Source organism: Rhincodon typus, chromosome 9, assembly GCF_021869965.1.
Source record: "Rhincodon typus isolate 14 chromosome 9, sRhiTyp1.1, whole genome shotgun sequence".
In the NCBI taxonomy this organism is placed as follows: Eukaryota; Metazoa; Chordata; class Chondrichthyes; order Orectolobiformes; family Rhincodontidae; genus Rhincodon; species Rhincodon typus.
Genome location: NC_063340.1, coordinates 59,239,218 through 59,263,193, shown reverse-complemented (window position 1 = coordinate 59,263,193; position 23,976 = coordinate 59,239,218). Strand labels below are relative to the sequence as shown.

General features: G+C 39.7%; 1 protein-coding gene across 7 annotated transcripts in view; it reads left to right on the top strand.

Annotated features, from left to right (window-relative positions):
• The window catches only part of LOC109912623 (transcriptional-regulating factor 1), a 196,189-nt gene that overhangs the window by 119,192 nt on the left and 53,021 nt on the right, over positions 1–23,976 (top strand). For 6 of the 7 annotated variants that reach the window (XM_048600960.1, XM_048600962.1, XM_048600961.1 and 3 more), the window contains 3 exons: positions 4,919–5,038; positions 6,992–8,692; positions 20,440–20,486. In XM_048600960.1, the coding sequence (XP_048456917.1) occupies positions 7,277–8,692; positions 20,440–20,486 (1,463 nt within the window). In that variant the 5' untranslated portion in view covers positions 4,919–5,038; positions 6,992–7,276. The remainder of the gene's footprint in view (positions 1–4,918; positions 5,039–6,991; positions 8,693–20,439; positions 20,487–23,976) is intronic. The other variant, XM_048600965.1, reaches the window with a different exon arrangement.

Genomic DNA, 23,976 nt, shown 5'->3' with positions numbered 1-23,976 from the left:
TCTCTCCCTATTTATTTCAGAACTCCCTTCCCCTCCCCCATTTCTAATATGTCTAGGCCCGAAACGTCAGCCTTCCTGCTCCTATGATGCTGTTTGGCCTGCTGTGTTCATCCAGCTCCACACCTTGTTATCTCAGATTCTCCAGCATCTGCAGTTCCTACTATCTCTGATACAATTTTAACCCCACTGCGAAGCCTCTTCTAAGGATGCCTAGCCTGAAGAAGTTACCCTCCTCCCTCCGGACAAACCTCAGGGGATCTCTCTCCCACTGCAACTCTCTCGTAATCTCTTCGGCCTTGAAACTGCTCGACCATGTCCTGAAGCAAACCAGGTACTACAGCCACATCACCTTTCTTAGTACCTGCCTACGGAACCAGATCATCCCCAATGGACTACAGTCCACATTCAGGCCTTCCCAATTTGGCCCCAACCGTGACAATGTCTACATTCATAGCATTGAGATCCTTCAGAAGCGTTTCTCCCTGCGACTCCTGAAACACACACTCGCAGCAATGCGCCAGCACCTCCTGGCACTACAATCAAGCCTACCCCAGCTCAGAGTCTCCCTCTCCCAGACCTGCAAAGGACCTCTCCTGTTTTTATTCTTCGTAGGATCCACAACCTGAACTCTCAATTCTACTCAGCTTTATTGGACACTAAAAACCGTAAGTACAGTAAACTTACTGGTGCCTGCCACCCAAAACGGGCTTCCTCCACCTCCCAAGTCCCCAGCCATACCCAGGGCCTTCCCCACAATGTGCCCGCCGCCATTGGCCATAAGGCCACTTTCGGAGAACCCACAGATGACGTCACATCCACCACCGCTGGGTACCCCACTTCCGGGACAGCGAACGCCATCGCTGCTGATGCCACCGCCTCCATTTCCGAGACCAACACCACAGACACTGAAGACGCGCCTACCGTCACCGCTGCTGCTGCCGCCGCCTACCCCGCTTCACCCACTGCCGATGCTGCTCCGCCCATTACCGACGCCGACGCAACTCCGCCCACAGCCGACGCCGATGTCGCTCTGCCCACAGCCTCCACAGCCAGCAGCTCCAGAGGAGACTGTAGCACCCAGCCCTGCCGAGTCTTCACCATCCCCCCAGACCTCCCCCTTACTGAGGACGAACGGTCAGTCCTCAGTAAAGGGCTCACCTTTGTCCCCCTCCACCCACACATCAACGAATACTGGTCACGTTTGGACATAGAGCAGTTTTTCCGCCACCTCCGCCTCCACGCTTACTACTTCAACCATGAACCTAACCCTCCCTCTACTGACCCCTTCTCCCACCTCCAACACACCCCCTCCTCCTGGACACCACCCCAAGGCCTCCTACCCTCCCTCAACCTCTTCATCTCCAACTGCCATCGAGACGACATCAATCGCCTCAACCTCTCCACCCCTCTCACCCACTCCAACCTCTCCCCCGTAGAACATGCAGCCCTCCGCTCCAATCCCAACCTCACCATAAAACCCGCGGACGAGGGAGGCGCAGTTGTAGTATGGCGCACTGACCTCTACATCGCCGAGGCCAGACGCCAACTCTCCGACACCACCTCCTACCGCCCCCTTTTCTCATGACCCCACCCCTGAGCACCAAACCATCATCCATTTCTGATGAAGGGTCTAGGCCCAAAACGTCAGCCTATGATGCTGCTTGGCCTGCTGTGTTCATCCAGCTCCACACCTTGTTATCACTGAGCCCACTGGAACAGATTTCCCTTTTTCAGAAACCTCTGCTGTTCATTAAACGTTGCTGCTACTGAGCCAATTTTGGATTCAACTCAAAGCATTCTCCTGAATCTCTTAGGTTTTGAATTTCTCACCAATCTGTCATGTTGGACCTTGTCAAATGCCTTATTAACATCCATGCAAATGACATCCACTGCACTACCCTCATCAGTTCTCCTTGTTATAAACTCAAAAAAGTCAATAAGTTTGTAAAACCTGACTTTCCCTTAACAAAACAGATTTAATCTGTGCCGAATTAACTTAAAATTAATTCTATTTCTCTGTAATTGATTTGAGTAATTTGCCCACCACCAAGGTCAGGTCGACTATCCCATAACTATTGCACCTTCATTTTTTGAACAATGGTACAACATTTACAAATTTCCAATTCTCTGGTTTCTCACTTGAATCAAGCATCCACGACTTCATTACTGGCTTCGTTTAACAATCAAAGATACAATTCATCTGGCCCTGGTGATTTATCTACCTTCAAGAAGTTCAGTTCCTCCAGTAATCTGAAACTGGAACATCTGCATCCTCCCACTTGTGAAGACCAAGGAAAAAGTACACATTATGAACCTTGCCCACCTCTTGTGCATCCAGGCGCAAGTTACCATGTGTATCTCTACCAGGCCATACTATTTATATGGTCATCTTCTTCCTGTTAATCTTCACCATAAAGCATCTTTGGATTTATCTTTTATTTTACCAGTAATATTTTCTCTCATTCTCTTTGCTTTCTGAATTTCCTTTTTGGCCCTGTCTGGGCTTTCTGCACCCCTCTAAAACTTACTAAAGTTTTTTTATATTTTTTCAAATGGTTGTAAGCTTTTTTTGATCTTATCCTTTATGCTTCTACATAGCCAGTCTACTGCAGATGTGGCGGCACCACCCTTTTTTCATTGTGGGGAAATGACTATGCTGTGCCTCTATAATCTCATGTTTGAATGTCTCCCACTGATTTACCGCTGACTTACTTTCACACAACCATACTCTGTCTATTTTTGCCAGATCATCTCTCAGCTCCGTATAATTTGCATTCCCCCAATTTACAATCGTTGTCTCTGTAATGCTGCTGATCACTATCTGGAATGGTCACTTGCTGCTGCTTTATGCACCTGCCCAGCTTCGTTTCCTAAGATTAAATCTGGAATTATAGCCTTTACCCCACTGGGTTTTTTATGCTTTGGCTAAAAATGTTATCCAGAATGTAGTTGAAGAAGTTTGTGACTTCTGGGTCTTTTACACTGTGTTTGGGGGTGGGGTCGGTAGGTCGGGCGGGAGCGGGTATTGATTCACTCAGATGGCTGGATGACTGATTTGCTGTACAGAATGACTCCAACAGTGAGTTTGTTGCCCACACTCGCTAAGGTTATCTGGAAGGACCTGCCTTCTCACCCTTGCCTGAGGCATGGTGACCCTCGGGTTATACTCGCCACCAGTCGTCTGTGGTCCTTTGGGATTATGGCGACTTTTATCCCAGTTCATATTTGGGTTGTTGATATCCCTAACTATCACTGTTCTTGCCCTATTATTTCAACACTGACATGTCTGCTACATGTTTGCTTACCTGACTGTCTGCCACTGTTTGGGGTCAATAGTCACACCAAGCAGTGTGCTGACCTTTTTTTTTGTTGCTGATGTCAATCATACAACCTCATTGGATGATTCTGTGTTTAATCCCTCCTCGCAACTATAATTGATTCTTTAATCAATAATGCTCCACCCCCACCTTTTTTAACCCCTTCTCCTGACTGAAATGTCTTTGCCCAGAGATGTTGAGTTGCTATTCTTGCCCCGCTTGAAGCCAAATTTGTATTGCAGCAGTGAGGGTCTTATTTCTTAGAAATCTGAAGCTGGTCTTTACAACCTCCAAGCCGATAATGACATCATCATAGTGGGTGGTACTTAAGACAATCCTTTGTATTAGCCCTTTCAGGCCCTTGTACAATATCCACGGCCTGTGTAGCAGTTTGGCATATTCCAAGGTCCAGGACAAATGGTCACATTAAAGTTTGGGCAGGTGGTACAAAGGATTAATGCCATTAAGTGGGAATTCCAAGATTTTGACCCAGCAACAGTGAAGGAATGGCGATATATTTCCATGTCAGGATGGTGAGTGGCTTAGATGGGAATTTGTACGTGGTGGTGTTGCCAAGTATCTGTTGCCCTTGTCCTTCTGGATGGAAGTGGTCATGGGTTTGGAAGGTTCTGTGGAAGGATCTTTGAATTTCTGCAGTGCATCTTTTAGATAGTACTGTACACACTGCATGACCACAGACCACTGTTTGTGGGAATCACAGTTTGTTTCTCTGGCAACTTGACATGCAAATGTGAGCACACTGTATTGAGTATACATGAACATGCAATTTCAGTTGAGCAGTAGGATGGATTTATTTCTGTTTTTGTGTACCTGGTTCTTACTGAAAATAATTCACGCTCATGCAGTTGACCAACTCCTATAATTTTATGTTCATTCACTCACTTTTTTTGAGTTCACCAAGTTGTCAACAATGTTCGTGTTAGTGAATCAATGTAATATCGTGTGTACTGCAGAGAAAGATTTGTCTCATGTAAAATGGAAGTTTGATTGTTTGAAAGGCATTCTGTCCTTATTTTGTGTGCATTGACATTCAAGCATGTGCATGTTCACTAAATATGAGAGTTTGTGCAGTCACACAGTTGATCATATCTGAAATTTCTAAGATGGTGATTGTAATTTTGATAAGCTGAACAATTAAGCAATCCTAGTTATGATATCAATAGATGAAATCACAGTGCAGATCTTCAATACTGGAATACTGAACCTATGCTGATTGTAATAAGGAAGCTTTTGTAAATTTTGTCTTAGATGAGAGGTGTTGTTATTATCCAATTAATATCTTCTCTGTGGAATACCCATGTGCAAATTAATTGCTCAAAAATATTGTCCAAAGCAGGCAGTATGGTATGGTGAAGCTAAATGTAAATGTACTTTTTTGCTCCTTGTCATTGTCTTAGCTATTCACTTAATTTTACCCACTGTAACATACTCTGAAATGCTGAATTGACCATTTAAAAGATTTTCATGTTATTTATTGTCTGTGCACCTTTGCTGGCAACAGATCTAGCATTTGGAACATACATGTATGTGACATAATGGCAGACCAGGAAAGTAAACACGCTGTTCAAATTTTATTTCAGGCAATGATAGCTCTTAAATGTGAGCTAAATGCCAAGCAGTGTCCCCACGGTACTGGAGAACATCCATCTGCTTTTCATCTTCTTTGCCAACAGAGTGGGGCATGAAAGTCACTTCAGTCAGTAAGTACTTTGCATGATACCATTGGATGATGCATTTTACAAAGACTTTTTGTTTTCACGAAAATAAATGTTTTGTTTAAACAAAAACAATTTCACTGTCATGGCCAAATAAGAAAAAGATTGTATACGTGGAAATATTTCCATAGTGCTGTCTTGTTTTCACTTTTACAATTGTATTGTATTCATGTTTTAAGTTCCACAGATTCTTTTTTGAATCTTGAAATCTCAAGGTAAAATGTAACCATGTAATTGTCCATTTAAATTTTGTAAAATTCAATTTAAAATCAATAAAACAAAGAGTCAAGCAGGTTGTGTTTGCTATTATACATTGTGAAATCCTGCACCGTAATCCTTAGTCTTATTGAAGATGTATAGCTCATGGAGCTCCTTGTAGTAGGAGAGATCAGCTAATGCTGAGTATGCTAGCATAATGGATTACAGTGAGTTTCTGATGTGTTTAATGGGCTATTTCTCATTTAGATTTTTAGCTGAAACAAACCTGCCTAACTGTTTTTGCCCTTGACGAAGAAAGCACATGAACTGCCTCGGAATATTAGTCTGCATTTCAGTGATATCACAAAACCCTTATTCTTGTTTTGTAATCAAGCCACCACTTAGCACAGTTAATGTTTTTTTACAAGAACGGCATGTGGTCAATCAATCTGACTTTCACCATATTTTCGTGGTCTTAGTAGTAACTGAATGGTGCAAGCTATTTTTACATGTGATCACAGGCTGTCTATGCACTTTTACCCTGGACATTGCAGTTTTTTGAAATTGGAAACAGTGTGGTGTCCTCTATAGGGCCTCAGGGACCTCTACAAGAGTTGTCTTGCTAACCAATCCGATTGAACCATTCTTCCTGATACTTTCATTGTCTGACACAGGAACTATTAATTAGCATGGTTGATTTTAAATGCCAAATTATGTACAGAAAGAAAGAGAATAGGGACAGAAAGAAAAAAATCAAGAAAAATTATTTTCGCAAAATCTCCTATAGCAGTTTAACTTTCAGGAGAGAGTGTGCAAACCTTAAAAGTTTAATTTTAGTGTGAGGTAGAGAATAACAAGTTTTCACTTTCCCTCGCTTGCATGGTAGGTATCTGTGATGTTTACACTGAAAGTTCATGTCACTACCTTTCTTCGTGTCTAGTTTCTTGGTGAGGGATCAGTGAAGTTTGTGGGGAAGCATAAGCAACTTAGCAATTGTGAAGTTTTAACTGTGCATATATAAGAACTAGAAATTTGTGTTTAATCTATTTTACAACAGTGGTGTGTTGATAGCCTGGCCATGATTTCTACTGCAAATGGAAACCATTGTTCCTTTCAGCAATAGTTGGAATAATTTAAACGGTAATGAATTGTAATAATTTAAATAGATCTACAAAGAGAATCTATGATGGTCTCAAAAACATTCAATTGTTAAAGGTTTAGCGGGTTTAGACTGCAGTGTACCATCAGTTTATTCATTGGGATTTGTTTAAGCACATAACATTTACAAGTGCACTATGTGGGCCCAGGTGGCTAGTCACTGGTATTTCACCTCTGGGACTTGGGTTCAAACTGACCTGGTTAATGAAATGCAAGTGCCCACAGATTGCTGTGTAGAAGGACCAAACAAATGATTTAGCAATCTAGTTGATGCTGTGCAATGGCTGACAACGATAAAACTTGGACTAATTAGCAGTCACCATAGAATAGCTGATATTGGAAATAGTAAACATGTTTCGTGAGTCCTGTACAGATGCTGTTACAAAACTTGGGCCGAGGTGTTTATTGGAGTAAAGTAGAGGTGGTTTGACTCTATATCTGGCTATGCTATATCTGATCTGGATATCTGAAAAATGTTGAGTGCCACTCAAGAGCATGAGCAGCTTTTGCCTCAATGAATAGAAAAATGTTACAAGTTAAGCTTGAGGTCACCTGCTGACCTTTCTTTCATTTATATTACAGGTGTATTGATGGTTTACTTCAATGGACAACTTTGAGCTGTGCCATAAAATTTTTTATCAAGATGTGATGCACCAGTCTAGATTCATTTTGACTCCAAGACAAGATTCTGCATTGACAACTTGAAATACAAGGAAAATTGTATTAAAAATTTGCAATCCACTGTGGCTTAAAGGAAAATTTTCTCAGGGAACTTGTGGATTCAAAACTTATTTTTACTATTTCTATGCTTTGTTACGGGCCTGGTAATCATTTTGTGATTTAAAGATTGAATTGCCTTAAGAACAAATGATGGGAGACCAACCCTTGTACAAGACAAATCATGCTGTGAACAACACAGAAAATCTGTATTATCCACAACAGCCGCAGTCGAGCCCTCTGACCAACATGAGTGGGAATATGAACCATAGCTATGGATCTGCAGGCATGGATACATCTCAGACTTCTCCATCTTCTCCTCATTTTCCTCCACATTCAAGGGAAGCTGCAGTAGCAGGAACAATGCCAGTTGTTACCAAAAGCCTTAGGATAGAGCCATCTCGTCCAAACAATTGGCCTCATTCTAATGCTGGCAATCATATTCATATGCAGAATGACATTAATAATCCCTCTATGATATGGACATCCAATGCTCAGACTGATGCTCCAGATGGATATTCTTACGTGTATTCTTCTTCAGCCAATGACACCTCCTCGCAGAAGTTGACGAGTGATGTCTTGCACAAATTGGACTCCTTCACACAGGTTTTTACAAATCAGAACCTCAGAATGCAACAGACTAACAATGTAGCATCGAGCCAACCAAGTCAGACTGCCATGGTCGAGAATGCACGTGACAGCACTCTTCGGCAACTGTTGTCCCAAAAACCTCCAACTGAACAACAAGCTGCTGTCCATCCAATGCAGAGATTCCAACATTCCTTAACACAGCAAATGCATTGTGGGTTTCCAGTTGCACAATCTAAGCAGCAGTTACAAGCTATCCAGTATCAGCAGCAGCAGCAACAACAACAACAACAGCAGATGTATTTTGAGTACCAGCAATTGCCACAAATGCCTCAGCACCAGCCTTTACTGCAGCACCAGCAATCGCATGTTCAGCAGCTGCAGGCTCAACAGGTGTTGTCCCAGCAGGTTCAGCAACTCCCTCAACAACAATATTTTGTACATCAGCAGTCACCACAACACAGTTCAGTACAGCATCAGCAGCAGCAGCAATGCCACATGCATTCAGTTCAGTTCTGTCAATCGCAGCAGATTTTGTGTCAGTTGCAGCAACCCATGCAGCCACCACCACCATATCATGGAGACCAAAACCACAAGGCCATGCAGCAGCCACGTCAGTACTCCCAAGAACAATCCCACCCTTCTCAGCACATTCAAATGGCTGCACCCCCTCAGTATTTCTACCAAGATCAACCACACTATAGGCAAATGTACCAGCAAAATCAATTGCATCAGCAACAAGAAGAAGCTATGCAACAGAAACCATTTTGTGCAGAAAGTAGAATTCAGGTTTCTCTTGCCCATCATGCAAATACCCCTGCTTCAGAAGGTGCAGAGGAAGTGACAAGGAAGGAGCTAAGTAAGATGAGTCATCCTGGGGGTCTTGTGTTACCCCAAAGACCTATCATAGCACCATCTAATATTCCTCATTCAGTCAAGGTATCTCAACAGCAATCTCACAATTATACTTGGTCTCAGGTAAAATTCCCAGATGGGACTTGAATTAAAATTTTCTATGAAAATGTTTGCTAATTTACTTGACTTATCTTGAATTTGTTCTGCATATGTGTTTTGGGTAATAGAATCATAAAGTCATACAGCATGGAAACAGACCCCTCAGTCCAACCAGTACATGTTGACCGTAATCCCAAAGTAAACTAGTTCTACCTACCTGTGCTTGGCCTGTATCCCTCCACACATTTCTTATTCATGTGCTTATCTAACTGTATTTTAAATGTCGTACTGTACCTGCATCCATCACTTCCTCTGGAAATTAATTTCACCCACGAACCACCTGTATAAGAAAATTACTCCTCATGTCCTCTTTAAATCTTTCTCCTCTCTTCTTAAAAATACGCTCCCTAGTCTTGTTATTCCCCACCCTAGGGAAAAGTGACCTGCCATTCACCTTGCACCTCTCCGGTTTTATAAACCTCTATAAGGTCACCTCTAAATCTCCCATGAACAGGAAAGAAGTCCCAGCCTATCTGGCCTCTCCTTATAACTCAAACCATGCATTTCTGGCAACATCCTGGTAAATCTCTTTTGAACTCTCTCCAGCTTAATAGTATCCTTCCTATAACAGGGAGACGAGAACTGGACACAGTGCACCAGGAGAGATTTCACCAACATCCTACATCCCAAGATCTGAGCAATGTCAGCAAGCATGCTAAATGCCTTCTTAACCACCCTATCTATATGTGATGCAGACTTCAAAAAAATTATGTACCTTACCCCTTAGGTCTCTCCGTTGTACAACACTACCCAAGGCCCTACATTTATTTGTATGTCTTGCATTTTGATAAAACTAGCAAGGCTTGCATTTAGCCAAATTAAACTTGTGTTTAAATTTGTGTTCCAGCACAAATTAAAAAGATGATTACAATCATATATATTTCATATGTAGTTAAAAATCAACGTGATTATGTTCCAGAAACTTGGATCTTTAAGTCAGCACGATAAGCTGTGTTACATGTAAGATCACTTCATATTTTCTTATGCACCCATAAACACTGAATTAATGTAGTGCTGAGTTTTGCAACGACGAAGAAAGCATGCGGTAAGAAAATACAGTTTATATCAAAAAGAACTGTTTCTGCGCATACACAATGTACAATTCCCTAATCGTAGACTTGGCAATTTATTTAAACTTGGAAAGATTTTTAATACTGATTTTCTCCTTTTAATTCCAGAAGTATGACTGTAAAATGACTTGTATTCACATCATTCCTCAAATCCATATTTTCATAATACAGCATTCACTAATGTTGTGTTGTGTGTTACTTGCAGGATGTTATATAATTCTAGGACACTTCAATTGTGTATTGTTTGACCATTTCTGCCTGCAGTTATTATTTTAATTTTCAGTTCCAGTTCTAACTGGATATTTTCTTCAGAGATGCAGGTTCACACAATAACTAATTTTAGAAGGCATATAACGGAGGGGGTAGCAGGGGTCAGTGTTGCAGAATCTAAGTTCAGAGAAAATGAAATGTATCTTATTTCAGTTCATGTGTTTGTTAATCATGTCCTCCTTCATCGATAGTTTAACATGCTTGAATTGGCGATTTCAATTTCTTTTTTTGTATTTTGAAGATCTGGATCATGTTCCAGTCTTTTTTCCTGATGGAAATTGCTTCAGTCCTGTGTAATATTGCTGCAATGTCCGAGTTCCTCTAATCTGAACCCTGCTTGATTAATCCCTGTCTTTTCAGTTTTTAATGTAAATTACAGTGCATATCTGATTCTGAACATAACTGTGCACTTAAGTGCGTGAAACCTTGCTGTGTTTTTTTTAAACCCAAGTACTTGGTCTGTCTAAAGCTTCTGAACAGAATTGGTCATCTTGCTACACAGTTAACGATGATAAACTTGGCATCTTGTCTGATTTCATATCGCTTTTTCTGTATTGATTCTTTTACCTCCAGGTTTCCAGTAAACAGCAAAGTCATTCTCTGATATGTACATAATTTTGACTAATTGCTCACTGAAGTCTGATATTTTGTATTGTGGCCATGGAAATAATAAATAAATGTGGGAATAGTTAAATGGGTCATCAAGGCACCAGTTAAGAGTGTGGGACCAAGGGCACATCACTACAGCAGAGACTAATCATTGATAAAGGTTTTATATAGTTTGCTCACTTCCGTGTTCTGTGCCTTTAATTATAAAGCCAAAGATTCCACATGCTCCTCTTAAAAGAGCTTTATCAATTTGATATTCTGCCTTCAAAGTTCATACTGTTTAATTCATATGACTTCATCCCTCTTTATCATAATGCATCACATCACACTGCACTGCATCATATTCTGTCAATCCTTTTTCACACAGAGGGTGGTGCCTGGATGGAATGAGCTGTCAGAGGAAGTGGTAGAGGTGGGTGCAATGATGACCCGTAAAAGATATTTGGATAAGTACATGAATAGGAAAGGTTTAAAGGAAAATGGACCAATCACAGGCAAATGGGACTACTTCAGATTAGGATACCTGGTCAGCATAGATGGGTTGGACCAAAGGGTCTCTTTCCGTGCTGTATGATTCTTAAAAGTCTCCTTATTTTTACTGCATTTCCAAGTTTCATGTCATTGAACTGAAATTGTATCCTCTACACTCTAGTTAGTGTCATTAGAATGTACCAAAAAAGCACTGGTCCTAACAACAACTCCTGAGGAATACCACTGTAGACTTGCCGGGTAGGGGAAAACAATACTCATCTTGGTTTTCTGCTTTTTATTACTTACTGAATTTGATGTGCATGCCCCCGCTGCCACTGCCACTTTGCTGTGATGAACTTTAATTTTGCCGCTAAGTCTATTCTGTAACAACTTATTAACTGGCTTTTCAAAGTCTAAATGCTATTTTATGAAGATGAAAATAAAATGATTGATTTTTTTTTATACATGAACCACCTCTTTATGAATATACAAAATAGGAACAGAAGGAGACAATTTGCCACCTTTAACCTACTCTGCCATTCAGTATGATCATAGCTGATCTGTTCGTGGTTTGAATTCCATATTCCAATCTGCATCCAAGAACTTTTGATTCCCTTGCCTAACAAGTATCTATTGAACTGTGCTTTAAAAATATATAATGACCCCCACCTTGACTGTCTTTTAAGACAGAAAGAATGGTCTCTCAATCCTGTGTGAGGAAAACAAAATTCTCTTAATCTCTTCTGAAAAAGATGACCCCTACTTTTAAAATAGTGACCCACAATTCTGGACTCCCTACAAGACGAAGCATTCTTTCCACATTTACCTTGTCAAAATCACACAAAATCTTATATTACATTCAAGTCACCCATCGCTCTGTTAAACTCGAGTGGAAATGAGCCTAGAATATCCAGCCTGTCCGCCTAAGTCAACCTGCTTATTCCAATTGTCAATCTGGCAAACCTCTGAAGATCCTCCAGACCATTTACATTATTCCTTAAATAAAACCAAAACTACACACTGTATTTGAAATACAGCCTCGCAAATGTTTTATATAACTGAAGCATAGCATGTTTATTTGTAGGTTCAATGCCTCTAGTAAGAAAGGACAGTATCCCATTAGCCTTTTTGATTGCGTGCTGTACCTACATACTGACTTCTTGAGACTCATACACTCGAGCACCTAGATTCCTCTGCACTCGGTTTTTCTCTGTTTACGTAATACTCTGCTTTTTCATTCTTCCTGTCGAAGTGAATAACCTCCTGTTTTCCCATATTATGGTCCATTGGGTAGATTGAACGAATGGCAAAAAAAATCTAATGATCTCCATCTGCAGCCTCCTTTGGTCTTATTGATAACATACATCTGTATGTGTTATCTTGGTGACGTGAAAATTTAGCTACCATGCCTTGGTGCCTCTCATCTCAGTCATTGACAAACTGTAAAAGGTTGAGGCCCCAGCATAAACCCCCGTGGACTCCACTTTAAAGATTATGTCAATTCGATATAGTCTCAATAATGCATACTCTTTGTTTTCTCTAATATAGTCTTCGCCCATGCAACCTTCTATATGTTAAGCTTAAAAAATTTTCAGAAGTCTCTAACAAACCTTGAGGTCCCATTATTTACAATGCTGCATTGCAGAACAATCTAAGATAAACAAAATAATCCATTTGTGGTGTTCAAAAAGCCCAAATCACTAAGGCCAAAACTCAAAAACTGTTTTAAAAGAAATCACCATGGCTGCAGAAATGCGTACATTTTAATTATTAACTTCATACACACAGAAAATCCACGGATTACTAACTCCAAAGCCAGAAACCCAAACTTGCATTCAATGGTATTAGGGATGTATATGTATACATATCCCACTATCTCAATATTGTTTATTATCTTCAATACATCAAATCATTGTTTATGATGTGATGGCAAAGGATTTAATTCAACCACAAAAAATTGCCATTCACTTTTGGGAGATTTCTTTTGGGTCAAATTAGAGTAACAAAACTAAGTTTATGCTGATAATTTTAAAACCTTCCGTTGGGAGTTAAGGTCATTTTGATGGGAGTAGTGAAACCATTTGTTCTTCCTTTAGTACTGTTTTCCAAGTTGGACTCCAAGTAACTTGTTCTCATGTTTTTTCAATACTGTTGTTCGTTTGTTCACTCTCCTTCTCATTTTAGTCAATATGCCTTCACTGTTCATAAATGCATTACGCTTTTAGATTTTAGATCCCTAACTCATTAATTGGAGCCTTCCTGAAGCTCACCTGTTTTTCATCTCTCTGCAATCTATAAACCCCCTTTAATAAACTGAGCTTAGCGTTACTTATAGAGCCATATAGCATGGAAACAGATCCTTTGGTCCAGCCAGCCCATGCCAACCATAATCCCAAACTAAACTAGTCCCACTTGCCTACTGCTGGCCCATATCCCTCCAAACCTTTCCTATTCATGTACTTATCCAAATGTCTTTTAAATGTTGTAATTGTACCACCTTCACCACTTCTTCAGGAAATTGATTCCACATGCGAACCACCCTTTGTGTTTTAAAAAGAAATTGCCCCTCGTGTCTTTTTAAAATCTTTCTCCTCTCACCATAAAAATGTGCCCCTATCTCCCATCATGTTGTGCTTCCTGTTCCTTTAATTATCCTTGCCTCTGCAACTTGTATTAGGGTAATTTTCTATATTGAAGATGCTGCATAAATGCAAGATGGTTTGTGATCACTCTTTTTGTTTTTATTGAACTCTCAACGGAAGGTTTTAAAATTGAGGTCACTTTGATAGGAGTAGTGAAACCATTTGTTGTTCCTTTAGTACTGTTTTCCATGTTGGACTCTGTAAGTAACTTGTTCTCATGTTCTTTTAACGCTGTTGTCTGTTCATTCGTTCACTCCCTTTCTCATTTTAGAATTTTTGGGAAATTCTGCAGGAAGAAACCTTCTCAACACTTCAAAGTGTTGATCCTTCAAATGCAGCAGTCTCTGCTGTAATGTTGCCCTATCACTTTTGGAGGGAAAATATTGAACAGATTTGATTTCTGACCTCTTGTTCTTATGGTTGGCTTTTAAGAAATGTATAGGTAGATGGAATAGTGCATCCCATGGATAAATCCTAAGAAAGGAGCTATTGACAAAACTAGGGTAAGAAAAAATTCAAATAATCTACTTTTATTTGAATTTTGCAAACATGAAATGTTCCAAAGCGAATTGTTTCAAACAGCAATAAATTCCGACATTTGTGTTAGATTTGTACTGCACCAAATATGAACTTGTTAGATTGTTTGCTTCATAACATGCAGTGATGTGTTCAGACTTTAAATTCTGGGAGTAATAAGTAAGAAAGCAGTAGAGAAAAGAGACTTCTGAACTTTTAGTACCTTCTATTATCATTCTTCATGTTCTTGAGCTCCTCATGGTTTGTCCTATCACCTACCTATAAATTTTTGTTTATGCACTGCTTGGCTTTATTCTTAACTTGACTTCTTACTGTTTATTGTCTTTGTTAGCTTGCAGCCAATGATGCACTCCCGTCCTTCGAGTTTTGAATATTTCTTTGTGCTAGATGTATTCAGGATTAGGGTAGTTCTGCTATTGGGGCCTTATTACATTATATACACCACTGAATTTTTAAATTTCTTGACTTTGTAGTTATGACTTTACCAAAAGCAAATGTCTGGGCGGAATTTAAGATCTTTGTTAGATTGCATTCAGAAATGTGTTTCTGTTTCTACCTCAAAGTTAATACTTGTACTTCCTCAAAGCAAATCATGCTAGCCAGAGCATTTAAGCTGTCCAAGTCCTCTATTGTGAATTGCCTTCAGTCATCCAGCTGAGGTTGTGCTGTACGTCTGCTTCTGTCATTCCTTTGCATGCATAACCAATGCAGGTACATGTCAAAAGTAAAAGTCTCTGGGAATACTGAGAAGGGGATACAAGTAGTGGTGGAAGGAAGTCTGACACAAAGTTACTCCACTTTTTACGTCTCTCATGGTAGAAATTCGTTAGCTGAGAATGCAGCACAGCAAGGGGAATCCTAATAAGTAGTTTAAACTTGGGGAATGCTTCAACAAAAACAGCTTTGAGAGTAAAGGAATTTTACAATGCAATTTGCAATTTGAACCGGCATGGTAGAGAAGTTCAGGAAGGGGATACCAATGTTTTGGAGCTTGGCAATTGAAGGTCCAGCCACCCAGTGATGTGGTGAGTAAAATCATGGGTGTTTGAGACAGGATTAATTGAGTGCCATAAATCATTGGGACTATTTGAAATTATGGAGACAGGAAGAGGCAAGACCATGGAAGGATTTGAAAATAAGGATGAATATTTCCAAATCCAGATGTTTTATCACCAAGCACCAAAGGAGCACAGCAATGACAGGGGAAAAGATTGTGGTACAAGTTGAAACCAACAGCAGAAACTTGGATGGCCTCAAGTTTACAGAGGCTGATCGACCAGGGGTGCATTGGAGGAGCCAGATGTTCAAGTAACAAAAGTATGACTGAACGTTTTAGCGGCAGATGGCCTGAGAAGTTGAAGTCAGATTATTTTACAGAGCTGGAAATAGATGGTCTTAACTGGTGCAAGCATGACATTGGAAGGATATCCCTGCTCAAATATGTCATCAAATTTGGATACAGACAGTTTCATTTTGGTCTGTTTCTTAGGTCCTGCATGGAGTCCATAGCTTGGGAATGATGTTTGGATTGAGGACTAAAAAGCCTTGGCTTCAGTCTTCTCAGGATTGAAGGAAGTTTCTGGATACCAAATAAGTGATCTGATAATTTAGCAACAATGGAGAATTTGATAGAGATAATGGTGAGAGCAAGCTGGGTGTCAGGAGTGTGTGAATGAAAACAAGTGTTTTGCTTTTGGATGGTGCCACAGGGCAGCATTATGTAACAACATAGGAATGGATCAAGGAGAGGTTCTGGGTGATGCCAGCTGTAGCAGCATGGGGACAGGCGGAGAAGGCAATACAAATGATGTTTTAGCTATGATTAGAAAGATAAGAATGGAACTGGTGAGCGCAGTCTCACATAGCTGGCCAGCACGGAGTGGCTTATGGGAGGATGCTGTGGTTGGCCCTTACAATGGCTGCAGACAGGTTGAGAAGGATCAGGAAGGAAAGTTTTCCTTTTGTCTCAGTCACATACAGGGTTGCCTGTGGATTTAGCTAAGTAGTTTCAGTAATATGGTAGGGGTGGAAATCTGATTCAAGGAATTCAAAGAGGATTGCAGGAAAGAAAGATAGTGAATTGGGAGCCTTGAGAGAGGAAATGGACGATGGAAATGAGAATATAGTCGGCAAGAACTGTGGAGTCGAGGCAATTTATTGAAGAGAAAGAGGCAATACCTGAATAGCAAGAACCAATATTGGCTAACATGGGGGACCAAGATGGGAAGCTAGATCATTAACAGTTTGTTAGAGAGAGGACTGAGGGGGCAGGAGGTGGGCTTCTTGGTCTGGATTGGAGATGGCACAAGGAGTAATGAGTGAAATTAGACAGAGAGACAAGTTCCAGTCTAGCATAGAAGGGACCTTTGGCAATGTTTAGCCAAGCAGTTTCATAGAAGGGAGGGACATAGTAACAGCAGATGATCAAATTGTCTGGATCTCAACAACAAGGCCATGGTCTCTTTGTACCTAGGTCATTTCATTTGAATGTCAACCGTCTGATTGTTCTTGAAAGCATTTTTTTCTTACCATTACTAAAATGTTTTCAGACACATTGCTGAGGTAAGTGATGCCATTTTTAAGAACACAGCTATTGAATTCTTGACAGACCTAGCTGAAGTTCATTCAGTATTTCTTCAATAACAAATAGAAGCTTCTGATCTGGAAACATTAACAATGACTTCAAAAAATTTTCACAGACTAATTAGGAACCTGGTGACAAGGGTCCACCAGATGAAATGAGGTCAGGGTGATGTGAGTGCGAGCTTTTTTGCACAGCAAATTGTTAGGGTATGGAATGTATTGCCTGGAAAAATTGCGGATGCAGGTTGAATTGAGATTATTTTGTTAGTAATGGTGTGGGGGGACATGGGAGAGAGTCAGGAGATTGGCTATCGATAATAGATCAATGTAGGCACGATGGACTAAATGGTCTCATTCTGTGTTGTAACGATTCCGTGAAGTGAAACCCTGAAGTAGATCTTCAAAGTCTCTTTATAATATTAAGTATGAAGATGCAAGTAAAATTAAAAGTTCAGCAATCACTTGGTGTACACAAAGCAATATAAACGATACAATTCCTACATCACCTTAATGTGAGGGTGGATTGTGATTTGGCAGTTTAGAGTAATTTATTCTGAAGTAGTCTATCCAGTAGCTAATTCTATAGAGCCATAGGGTCATACTGCATAGAAACAGACCCTTCAGTCCAACTAGTGCATGTTGACCATGTTCCCAAACTAAACTACTCCCACCTGCCTGCACTTGGCCCATATCCCTCCAAACCTTTCCTTTTCATGAATTTATCCAAATGTCTTTTAAACGTTGTAATTGTACCTGCATCCACCACTTCCTTGGCAGTTCGTTCCACACAAAAAGCAGTCTCTGTGTTTAAAAAGTTGCTCCTCATGTCCTTTCTAAATCTTTCTCCTCTCACCTTAAAAATATGCCTCCTAGTTTTGAAATACCCCACCCTAGGGAAAAGACTCTTGTCATTCACCTTAACTGTGCCCCTCATGATTTTGTAAACCTCAATAACGTTACTCCTTAACCTCCTAAGCTGCAGTGAAAAAAGTCTTTCCAGGCTATCTTTATATCTCAAACCTTCCATATCTTCAGATTGTTGAAACGATCACTGTCAAGACCAGAAAGGCCGATGTTACTGGTTAACTAAATTTATTCTGTGAACAATTAACTTCTGTATTCAAAGTTCCTGGACAAAGAACATCCTGAGCTGTATAATGTGAAACCCACCATTTTTATCGAAAAAATTATCATGATGGTATTATAGGTAGCAGTGCAACATTGGTCAATGTTTAAAATGTTTATGTTGAGAAATTAATGGTTCTTTTGGATTCCTCTCCCCAGAACTGGAGCCTCTCTTATCTCTGTTAGTGATGAATAGAGATCTAATTCTCTTTCAGAGTTGTTGCTCACATTCTGGAGGATTATCAACGAATATGCAGGCTAAAGTAATGGTGATTGATCCAAACATAAAAATCACCATGGACGAGTTGGACTGAAGGGTTTGTTTCCTTGCTATACAGCTCAAAATGAAAATGACTTTCTTTTCCAAGCATTGAGAAATGAGCACATCATTTGTGTTGGCCATCTCTACTCTGCACACATCGTGATTTCACTTTTACCTTCTCTAACTTATTCTAATACATCTTTATTATTACTTTTGGTCCAGCCATCACCCAGGATAAAAGAATTATCTTTATCATTTTCTATTATAATGTATGTTAATATATTTCAGAATTACAATGGATCCAGGGCAGACTTGGATGAGCTAAACCTGAACTTAAAAAGTGAAGGATAAAGAAAAATGTTGAGACAAAAATCAAAATTACAGAGCTCAACTCTTAATTGACTGGGAATTAGTGAATTCTCGCATTCTAGCCCTCCATGAGAAGATATTAGATCAAAATGTATTGTTGAAACATTTGAGTGTGTGTGAAAGGGACCATGCAGACACAAATGGTGAGAAATTGGTGCCATTCCTTTAGATCTGAGCAGGCAACTTCATCTAAATGTTGCAGATGTGATGAATTCCATGTATTCTCCAATAACTTCGTTTAATTTTTACTTGGCACTGTTACTTTGTTTTGTTAGAGTTACTACAGTGAGACTGTATCTCTGTGCCTGTCATTTTTGCCTTGGTATATGCTATTGACAAAGGAAGGATCCATAGCTAGAATTATACTGAACTTCAGGCATTGTAGGAGATCTCTGATATTAAGTGACAACTTAGTAATCATCTGAAAGTTACCAGCTCAATGAATGATGACCTGTTGTATCAATTAGATGATTGTTTGGTAACGGGTTTTGACTGTTTTTTGATTTTGCACAACCCAGTCCAGGACTGAAAATGCTGACATTAATGCTGCCAATTAGATGAACATTCAGGAGAATAGATGGCAAGTTGTATTGTTTGGGAGGGAAAGCCCTGTCGTTGTGCTTTCAACTTTTGTTCCCACAGTTTGTCAGTCTCACTCTGTTCATAATAACTAAAGATGCTATGCAATTCACTGGCTCAAACAGTTGATTCTGATTTGGAATTTTTGTTTACACAACTGCAGATGATGAAATATTTTTAACTATTTAGTTATATCAGTGTTTCTATTTCAATTTCTATATCTTTTATGTGTCTCTTATTTGTCTCTATACCTGCATCAATATTTGCTCTCTGTCACTTTCACGCTTGCCTGACCTCCCACAACCAGACCTTAAGAGCAGAACTGGGATATTCAGCCCAATGGGTCTGAGAGGATGAAATGACTGTTAATAGACAGATCCCCATAATGGAAATTCCAGCACCAGTCCTGGCAGCGATAACCGTTTTAGGATACTACCCAATTAACTGTTTCTCCTCCTAAGGGAGAATATTTTCAGTTTGGTCCCTTGCCCTTTGAAAGCACTGGCATATGATATGGTACAAATCCAACACCCTGTCCAATCTTGATAGATAAATCCATAAATGTTAGTCAATTTTACTGTGTGAGCGGAGGTTGGGTGACGGTAATGGGAAGGAGCCATCCTATCCTGTCTCTGTGTCTGCAGATTTTGCTGAACATCCATTTTCTGGTTGGACCACCGGTTAGAAATCACGAGTGAACACGCTTTCTGATTCCTGTGTTCCAGAAGTTCTAAGACTATTTATAGCCGACCAGCTACCCCAAATTGAGTTGATAAACTGTTCAAAGATTGAGGAGAGCTTTGTATGTCCCTCACTGCTTGCAGTACTGTTTCTTTTGTAGCAAGCAGTAGCCCATGAAATTGTTGAGGTCTTTGTTTAAGTCAGATAACTGGATTATCATAGCTTCTGAAGGAGTAGAGCTAGACTAAAAGTGGATACTTGTCAAGTACATTCTTCTTTCCTTCGTCAAGATTTTGGGAAAGTGCCCACACAAAAGATGAGTCAGTTTTGAAATGAAGACCACATACCACTTGTGGAAAATTAGTTGTAGATCACATTTGTTTCCTCTTTAGTAAAATAACATATTTAATGTAGTGCGCAATTTCTTGCCTAAAGCTAAGAATCTTGTGCTGTTTGGAATTCAATTTGCTGAATCAGAACATTGGAAAGATTTACTGCAGATTTCTCTTCCAGATTTCTCTGACTGATGTCAAGCCAGTGGAGTCAACTGTTGAACTCAGGTATTGAACTATTTTATCATGATTAGTAGCTATTTAGGAAGACATTCTATTAAAGCAACAGAAAACTCTTTAGTTTTTGAAACTCCCTTGGAATCTCAAACTGGGGTGTTTGTTATATCTGGCATATTCAGTCGTTCAGATGTAGCAATTAAGTGATGTCACATGAAATATGCAAAACCAAGAAAAAGCGTATTATCTTTGCTTATAAACTACAAGAGAAAGGTACCTTAACCGAGGCATTCGCATAGCTTTGTACTTCATTTTGTCATTTCATGAGTTTCATAAAACTTTGTGAAATCAAGTTTTGTACTGAAAATGAAAAACCATCATTCCTCAGAAACTGTAACATTCTCAACACTGCCCTGTCTCCAATCTAGTTTTTATTTTCCCCCCTCTTCATGCTAAGTGGGTGGGATTGGCTTCAATTTCTCAACACCGTGCCACTCTGTGCCTTTTATAGGAGTTAGAGATTTGTAGTTAATTATAATTGGATTAGGCAATTAATTCACTATAAAAAGGATTTTACACATCCTGCTGTCAAGATGGATGAACTGCTTATTGTGCCCTTGAGCTGTGGTTTGTTGTTAGTGACCATTATGCTAACCTGATTCAATTGTAATATATTTAAATAGATTAGTTTACTTAAACTGACAAGTGTACGCGCAATTAATGCTTACTAAAGTAGGGGAGCACATGGGATTGTTATAATCTGGGATGCATGTTTTATATCTCTAATTTTATGCTCCCAAATGCTACCATTATAACAACAGAAAAACATGTGTTCATACCATGGCATCTGATACTTTGTGGTCTGTTAGCAGATGAGCTTTCAATGTGAACCCAGTTTTTTTTTTAAGGTTTAACCTTTCCCTGGCCTGGTTCTGAGCAGGAACTGGGAAAATAATTTCTATAATAGCCCTGCCTACTGCAAGTATACAGGGTCATTTCATTCCTGTACTCCCAGTTAAATGCTGTTATGGGCCAAGGTATTTTACAGTTATGTAAGCTTCAAGTTGTTGCAGCCTTTAGGCCTGTTTGCTGTTATAATTGTACTGCTATTAAATATACATTCCAGTTGAATTAATGGTGAAGCTTTAAGTTAAACTGAAATGGTGAACCATGTTATCCTGATGCTCACTGATCTCCTAAATGCCACAGGTGAAGGCTTCACTCTAAGAATCTCTTGTAGAAAAGCAAATTCTGCATTTTAAGTAATATGATTTGATTAAATCAGAAGATGTCGAAGAGGAAATGCACCCCTAAATACTTTGTTCCAAGAACTACTTTAATAATAATACACCATTGCTTTTCGTCATTTATATAAATGATTTGTACGTGAACGTAGGAGGTATGGTTAGTAAGTTTGCAGATGACACCAAAATTAGACAACAAAGAAGGTTACCTTGGAGTACAACAGGATCTTGATCAGATGAGTCAATGGGTAGTGAAATGGCAGATGGAGTTTAATTTAGATAAATGTGAGGCACTGCATTTTGGAAAGGCAAATCAGGGCAGGACTTATACACTTAGTGGTAAGTTCCTGATGAGTGTTGCTGAACAAAGAGATCTTGGAGTGCAGGTCATAGTTCCTTAAAAGTAGAGTCGCAGATCAATAGGATAGTGAAGAAGGCTTTTGGTATGCTTGCCTTTATTGGTTAGTGCATTGAGTATAGGAGTTGGGAAGTCATGTTGCAACTTTGCAGGATATTGGTTAGGCCACTTTTGGAATACTACATGCAATTCTGGTCTCCCTGCTATAGGAAGGATGTTGTGAAGCTTGAAAGGGTTCAGAAAAGATTTACAAGGATGTTGCCAGGGCTGGAGGGTTTCAGCATTAGGGAGAGGCTGAATAGACTGGAACTATTTTCCCTGGAGCGTCGGAGGCTAAGGGGTGACCTTATAGAGGTATATAAAATCATGAGGCACATGGATAGACTAAATAGACAAGGTTTTTTCCTCAGGATGGGGGAGTCCAGAACTAGAGGGCATCGGTTTAAGGTTAAAGGAGAAAGATTTAAAAGGGACCGAAGGGGCAACTTTTTCATGCAGAGGATGGTGCGTGTATGGAATGAGCTGCCAGAGGAAGTGGTGGACGATGGTAAAATATGACATTTAAAAGGCATCTGGATGGGTATATGAACAGGAAGGGTTTGGAGAGATATGAGCCTAATGCTGGCAAATGGGACTAGATATACTTAGGATATCTGGTCGGCATGGATGCATTAGACCGAAGGTTCTGTTTCCCTCCTGTATGTCTCTATGACGCTGTCTTCATTGCTGTCCCCCAACCAAGATTTTTCACCTTTTGCGTTTTTACTTGTTGCAGTTAGCCCACCCCGTTGTAGCACTTCATTTAGAATCTGCATCTGTGCGTCTGTACAGAAGAAACTGTTGAAGAAAGTGTTGAAGAAAGTGTATTCATCATAGAGCTTCTGTTCCTGTAGGAGAAGTTTCTACTATTTGTCCAATTTTATTTTAAGCTCTCAGTTGCTAACAGAACTTCAGAACGGTTGCTTGCAGTGATGGAGCTTATGCTTGCAAAGGTTTGAATTGCTGGGGTGATGTTGTGATGATGAAGATGTAAGTCCCCTGTGATAGAGGTTTTTGAAAAACTTTCCTATATGATCTCCCCGTAAAGAGTGATAGCTGACTTTGCTCCTGAAACGTAGAGCTTCCCTTACTCACTGAAGCTGGTAAGTATCAAAATACACAATTAAGTAAAGAATTCTGAGTGTAATATTTTAAAGTAGCCCTTCAGAGGATACTGGACAACTTTATAATGAAGACTAATGTATAAAACCCAGCTCAATCCTAAGATTTTTTGCATTGTTACCAAATATTTCTTCAAGGAAAGGAATAGGAAGAGATTTTTTAAGAATCTTTTTGTTTCCCTAAGTCACGATTTCTATTCAGAACTTCTTTTTAAATTTAAACAACATCGTTCTTCTAAAGATGGCTATGTTTTATATTTTTGGGTGTTCAGGACAACAAATTGAACCAACTGCAGTGAACATTTAACTAAAGAATTTGAAATATTGCAGTTCTTTTTTGGTATACATGTAAAATAATATGAACAAATTCCTTTGTATAATAATCAGTTTTACCCAGCAGTGATAAAATCAGAAAAAGTTGAAGAATTTTCCACTTTGTCCACGTTCAGTTTGTTGTTTTCATGTGATGCTGGGTGTTTCTCATTGGTAATTTTTACCAGCTGCACTGCTTCTGATTCCTGATCCTATCTCAGCCTTAGAAATATGAAATCTGAGCCATTCTGCTGTAAGAAATTTGCAGGTAAGGCGTGACAATGAAAATTTGATCCACAGTTCTTTTGGGCAGAAATTTGCCATATATCTTGCAAGTGTTTTCTTTTACAGAGCTGTTTATTGGCTGCACAGACACAAGTAAAGGCCTAAATGTTGCATGTTAACGATTTGCCTCAAGCAAGTAACTAATCGAGTTTATTTGCAATGTTCTGAAATATTACCAGCAA